The sequence below is a fragment of the Haplochromis burtoni genome, unplaced genomic scaffold (genome assembly GCF_018398535.1).
Source record: "Haplochromis burtoni strain Fernald_Lab_line unplaced genomic scaffold, NCSU_Asbu1 Contig_10, whole genome shotgun sequence".
In the NCBI taxonomy this organism is placed as follows: domain Eukaryota; kingdom Metazoa; phylum Chordata; class Actinopteri; order Cichliformes; family Cichlidae; genus Haplochromis; species Haplochromis burtoni.
The window spans coordinates 4483066-4489806 of record NW_024582371.1 but is presented as its reverse complement, the minus strand read 5'-3'; the positions used below and the strand labels follow the sequence as shown (position 1 = coordinate 4489806).

The 6741-nt window shown below is 39.2% G+C and overlaps 1 protein-coding gene across 1 annotated transcript; it reads right to left on the bottom strand.

The window, feature by feature from the left end:
• Nucleotides 1–880: 880 nt before the first annotated feature.
• On the bottom strand, nucleotides 881–6741 carry LOC102293922 (homeobox protein CDX-1). Its single transcript, XM_005921127.3, has 3 exons — nucleotides 6158–6741; nucleotides 4870–5018; nucleotides 881–2721 (listed from the first exon to the last, which is right to left on the bottom strand). The coding sequence occupies exons 1-3, from the start codon at nucleotides 6615–6617 to the stop codon at nucleotides 2536–2538; spliced, it is 795 nt and encodes a 264-aa protein (XP_005921189.1). The 5' UTR covers nucleotides 6618–6741; the 3' UTR covers nucleotides 881–2535.

The following is a 6741-nucleotide window of genomic DNA, read 5'->3' as shown; positions in this document are numbered from 1 at the left end:
AATGCAGAAGTTGCAACTGTTGGCACAAAACAGATGAAATACATTTGGTTAGATATGGGGTTAAAGGTTGATAACCATGCACTGACTTTATGCTGATTCATACTGCCATAAAATTGGTGTTTATGGTCCATTACAGTTGTAGTTTCCTCAGAGTTTATTTTTTGATCATGTGATCAGTCAGCAAATGCTGCTTTATACATCAGAGCGCGCCAGTATGAGCAACGTTGTTTTTACCTTTTAATGCGTGTGTGGCATAGGAAATGCAAACGAGTGAACTGTTGCACATTCACTATAGAGAAGCTGAAGCACATACACACCAGGGGATTTTATAATTGTCGTGACATGATCATGTGATGCTGCCTCGCAATGCCAAAGCTGTTAAACTATAAAACCAGACTGGCGCCAGTTCTCTGGTCTTTAGCACTTCAGTTTTTAAATTGATAAAAGCCTTGAACTATAAATACTTTTCAAACAGAATATCATTTATATTTTTAATGCAAGAGAATGAAAACATTTTTACATGTTTTTTTCTTTAGTATTGTACAGTACAGATTTTGTAGTTTAAAATTGGTACTTGTGTCTTACATACAAAGTGTGTATGTAAAGACTTTGTTTTTCCACAGACAGTTATAGACACATGCACACAGACACTCAGCCATACATACAAACCGCATTCACGCATGCATGCACAAACAGCACAAAACAAACACACACACTTGTGCCTTAAAGTGGCAACTGCCTAATAAATAATGCAAATTACAAAACCGAAAACCAAAATAGTCCTGTGTCTTTCCTCTCTTTCTGTAACCTTTAATACACCTTGTACAAATTGAAAATTGTTTTCCTTTTTTCACACAATAAAAAAAGAAGAAAAAAGATTGTTAAGGAATGTAAATGTGTTTATTTATTGTTATTTTTTTGTAATTTAAGGATATACAATTGAGGTCATCTTAGGCTTTATTGTGATGAATTTCATGTCAAGGTCAAGGTCAAGTTTATTTATATAGCACCTTTAAAACAACCGGAGTTGACCAAAGTGCTTCACAGGCAGCCAATAATAAAACATAACAAAAAGGAAATGTCAAGGTTTAGATCGAATTAAAGGCCAGAGAGTAGAAATGAGGCTGGAGCAAAGACTCAAATCTAGAAACAGATTCTGCAGTTCTAGTGTGAAATCGTAAGTCACCTTTATTTTTAAGTCTAGTTTATGGAAGTCACATCTGATTGGAAGACCTCTGACAGGAGTGTGAACATAAAAAAAGATCCAACAAATAAAGCGTTGTAGGCTCATTTAGAGTCTTAAAAGTGATGACAGGAAGCCAATGTATTAGTTTTGCGCATTTATAGATAGAACTTCATACTAATGTTATATTTCTTCATCAAGAAGCCTTTTCCTGTAGAAACTGTGTTGTATGAAAAGCAAATTGACCCACGTGAATGTGGCTAGAGCAAATTAACAGAAAATACAACTCTAAATCAATAAAACCTCAGTGCTGAGGAGAGGGTTTAAGCTGCAAAGCCAACATAAACTCCACTTGAAACACACAAAAGCATGCACAAACACACTGAAGAGCTAAATTAGAAAACAGTGACTTTCTTACACTCTAAACATTTGTGATTACACAACTGCACTGTTGATAAGTCAGTCATTTATTTAGAAATGGAAAAACCTTTAATCGTTAGATGACTCATACCTACTGAATTTCCACATCTTTTGTTTCTCCTTTCTTTTCTTTAACATTACAGTGAAGAAGTATCAAAGTGTGTCAGCATTTCTTGCTTGTACAGCACATCCTTTAACATTTCATATATACAGACATTGGGTTCTAAAAAAATAGAGAAGTGTAGACATTTTTTAAAATAAAACGAATATATCCAGCTCCATGCCAGAGCTGAATGTCTGTGCCACAGCGACTGTAAATCACGAGTCATGCAGTTGAGCAATCTTCAGCAGTTTTTCAGGATGTGGCTAAACTCTCCCGTCTGAATGTCTAAAACCAGTGACACTTTTAATAATGCTGCCCTTGCTTTGCTGCAGCTAAAATGTAGAGTAAATGCATGTTTTCAGAAAAACAAAAAGAACAATTTAACCACCTTTCGAATTAGATATCTGCTTTCCCCATCTGATTTCCTGTAACTTCAAGTTGTCATAAAAAAGGCGTGTTAGTGTCACGGTACTGCCTTGGAAACAAGAAGAAGGGCTGTCAGTTTTTTTTCTTTTTTATATCTGCATTTGCATTATATTCCTGTTAATGGATACATATACAAGGAAAAGACAACAAGAAAGACACTAATCCTCTTTCTTGGGCACGCACTGTTAAAACGCTATCTTGACGTTGATAATGATTAACACAAGCAAGTGGAATAAATGCCCACTCGACTCGATCCATGTGACAAACGTGTGGTGGTGACATTGTAAAATAGAGGTGATCTTCAAGTGAATCTTTTTCATTCGTTCTGTGGTGAACTTGTACAACTATTAAAAACATTATTTACACACACAGATACAGTGCCAGTCTTTCACATAGACTTCACCTAGTACTCCTCCGATACTGCATCTGACAAAATGTTCCTGCTGGGGCTCACGGGGTTGTGGGTGTCACTGTGTGCACACAGTACAGGTGGAGTGGGTGTGGTTGTTGAGGCCTGCTGGGAATGCTGCAACTTCTTCCTGTTGATCTTCCTCTCCTTGGCACGTCTGTTCTGAAACCAGATCTTCACCTGAGACACACATGCATGAGATATCAGCATCAAGAACGTTTCTCAGTTAGGGAGCATTATGGCTTGTTCCCTAAACAACATCAAAAGAAACAGCACATCATTATCGTTTTCATTTCTTCTATAAATCGCTTATTTGCTGCATTAAAAGGAAGTTGAAAACTGCAGCGACTTTGCTTTCTGTGGTAACGTTCCCTTGCCTTGCTTCATCTACTTGAAATTTAGTAATCTCTGACTTTCCCAGAATTACTCTGGGAGCTACAACAATTGCACTCAGCTGTGGTTTTAAGAAGCTGCAAGGGCAAGCAGAAGAAACAACAAGAACAGCATAATAACAGTAAGATTGAGGGTTTCACCATTAACACTACTTATGCGTTTGGCCACATATGTTAACATTACGGTTTGCAGAATTTGTTTTTTTCTCTGGAGCTCGTTTCTCCAGAGGGGATTGTTTGAGAACATTGTGCTCACATGTGCTGCATTAGTAGAAACCCTACACTTAACCATGGGAATAAGTAAAATACAGCACAGTGGTAATAGATGGCCTGCAGATGCAGGGTTTTTTTTCTAATGCACAATAACATCAACAAAATAAATCCAAGCTCCACCTTCCCTGTTATCTCACTTCACATAAGAAAAAAAAAGAAACCCACAAATGAGATAATAACCCCGTAACACAAAGTTAATGCCATATTTGAGATCTGTGCATCATCAGTGGTACACTGTTTACAATCAGATATCTGCAGTATATGCAGATTTATGCGGTGAGCATGAAATTCCACAAAAATGCCAAGATCATTTTTGTTATACCCCATGTGTGTTTATACACATGGGGTATAATAAGTATTGAACACATCACCAGTTTTCAAAGCAAAATATATTTCACATGGTATGAAATTCTGACCAGATGTCAGTAACAACCCAACCAGTCCGCACATGCAAAGACAAATTAAACTGCGGATGTCCATAAACGATGTGTAATAATAAGAAGTGACACAGGGAAAAAGTATTGAACACATTTACTGACATTTATTTAATACTTCGCACAAAAGCTTTTGTTGGTGATGACAGCTTCAAGATGCCTCCTGTGTGGAGAAACTAGTCAGAAATTCAAATCCTGAAGGCTCTGTGGGCCTCTTCTATGAACTCTGGGGTTTAGTTCTTTCTATAGATTTTCAACTGGATTCGGGTCATGTGATTGGCTGGGCTATTTTTAGCAGCTTTATTTTCTGTTTCTGAAACCAGTCAAGAGTTTCCTTGGCTTTGTGTTTGGGATCATTGTCTTTCTGAAACGTCCACCCCTCGTTTCATCATCATCATCCTGGTAGACGGCAGAAGATTTTCATCAAAAAAGTCTTGGTACATTTTTCTATTCATCCTTCCCACCTCTTAACTTCCCTGTTGGTGTTTTGGGGTGATATGCATTGCCCTATTGACCTCCTAACATGGCGTGTATTTTGCCATCCAAAGAGTTCATTTCAGTCTTATCTGACCAGACTATATTCCCCCCAGTATTTCACAGGCATGTCTAAATATTGTTCAGCAAACTTTAAACATACTTCAGCATTTTTGGCAGTTAAGTGGATTTCTTTGAGATAATGATAGAGATAAAGGTTACGGTAAACTCCGGTAACTAAAAAAAATTTAATTATTTTGTGGTTCTGGCTTTACAAGGTTAAAAAAAATTAGGGCATATTTTTTATACCCCTAACATAAACATGTTAAATTTGCAGTGACCTTCCTTATTATTGTCACTCACAAAAGGGGGTATCAAATATATACTTCTTGGCCTTGGCCTATAGATTTGTTCATGCAAACCATGGGGGGTTTGCACTAACAAATCCCACATTCTGTTTCCTAACTGAGTTTCAACAGTAACGAAACACACTCTGTCTCATTGCTTCATGGGGGTTTTCTGCTGTGAGTTTAGTTTATCTCATTTGTTCCTCCTAAGGAGGAACCTAAAAAAAGAAAAACAGAACATGTGGTTGGCTACTTTGAAAGGGTTAGGCGTTTGTAATTCTTTGAATGTGAAGAGAGAACGCAAAAGTTACACAGTCTCACTGTCCTAGACAGTTTCTATATATTTTCTACATTCAGTTTTTCTATATAATTTCTACATTGACCGTTTATTTACTCTAATCTTCTCACCTGCCTCTCGGAAAGGCTGAGTGCCATTGACAGCTCTGACTTCCTTCTCATTGTGATATAGCGGTTGAACTGAAACTCTTTCTCAAGCTCCATCCTTTGGTGGTCAGTGTACACCACCCTGTACTTGTCCTTAGTGCGAGTCTTCCCACCTAAATCAGACAAAACAATTGCTTTTTAGTAAAAAATCAATAAATATTAAGAATAGTAAACATAAGCACAAAAATAAAGACAGTGAATGTAAGTAAATAGAGTCAGTTTTTATTCATGTGTATGGCCCACATCTTTTTCAGGAACTAATAATTTTGTGTCAGTGAGTCACGAAATGTGTGTGTCGTGACCAAACAGTCTGGTGCCACGTTCAAGTTCAGGCGCCACTTAAAACCTCATCAATTCTACTAATCGTGCTCACACTATAACGAAGGCAAAGACTCCCCACTGCATTGCATCAGTGCTTCTCCTTATCACCGTGAGTGCTGTCTACACAGCTCTTTACATAGGCAGCTATTCATTGACACGCATGTTCACATACACACTCAAGAAACTAGGAGTCACAGTTATTGATCAGAAAACTAGCTCATGTGACAGCATTGATCCAGCCACACCCACACACACAGATACACACAAGAGGGTTAAGAGAGGGTTAGCCTCTAGAGGAGACTTCGTTTAACTTCTGCAGACTTCCTGCACTTCCAGTGTTATCTATCCAGTTTGTCACCATCTCACACCCACCCAGTGGACAGAGAGGGTGGGGTGTGAGACTTGTGTAGACTTCATGGCCTCCACTGTTAGCTTTGCATTGACATCTCACAGCATGATTGTCCAAAGAGAGGCGAACACCTTGATGAATGTGCGCCTGCTGAAGTTGGGTTTGTTTTTCACTTAAAACAGGTTTGCATGTGTTTCTCATGTGTTACCCATACTTGTACGGTTTTTTTAGGTTTAGTTAGTCATGCAACCACAGTGACAGCTACAAAGGTAACCCAGGAGGTTGTGTAATCTCCTTCCCCTATAGGATGTGTCTTATCAAGATGCTGCATTTCCTGTTTGTGTCACTTGTTAACATTTAAGACAGCTAATATGTGATCAGTCGCGAGAATGAAGAAGAAGAAGAAAAAAAACAGAGACAAGTGCGTTTGAAGTACTCCAGATAACAGATATTTGTATGCACGAAGCAACTTTAGATGAAGATGTTACAAATGTTCTTTATATCTGTATAATTCACTGAATACATTATGCAGACCAAAATAAGCCTATGATTAAGAATAAGTATGACAAAGTAAAGTCCCACCTGAAGTTGTTTGTTTAACGGGCTCCTGTGGTCTTTTCCTGGGAATGAGGGGATCCTGTCCAGAGATGAAGTTGTAAGGGGTGAGCGATCCCCCTCCAGCGGCGGAAGGAACGTTGCTCAGATCCGGGTAGGTGAAGTTGACCTGCGCGGTGTTGGGGCTTGACCCCGGGAAGCTGTAGGGATACTCCTCCCGGGGCGCGTAAAGGGGGTTCCAGGTACTTGCCGACAAATCACCGACTCCCGTGACGTGATGGTGGTAGCTGGGGAAGTCATACGGAGGCGGAATGTACTGACTGTTCAGTGACAGAGCCTGAGCCGTTTGTCTGATAGAAGCAGAGCTCGGGTACATCCCGGTATCCTCGCTCGACAAGTAGGGTGAATCTCTGGAAGACCTGGAAAAATCAAACCTCCAAGAGCATGTTAGGCCCCCGAGTTTATCTTCAGCAAGCTCTGTTTTCATTTCAGTCTAAGGTTCAGGCTACCTGTGCAGTAAGACTACACACCTTTATAGATTTACTGGCAAGGAGTTCGAAAGTATCATCCTGACGTCACGCTTTACCTGAGACTCACCTGCCTGCTGGTCT

Coding starts and splice junctions, on each gene's coding strand:
- LOC102293922 (XM_005921127.3), bottom strand. CDS start 6,617: ATGAAAACAGAGCTTGCTGAAGATAAACTCGGGGGCCTAACATGCTCT. Junction 5,019..6,157: donor CGTTAAACAAACAACTTCAG/GTGGGACTTTAC, acceptor TGTCTGATTTAG/GTGGGAAGACTCGCACTAAG. Junction 2,722..4,869: donor TCAGCCTTTCCGAGAGGCAG/GTGAGAAGATTA, acceptor TGTGTGTCTCAG/GTGAAGATCTGGTTTCAGAA.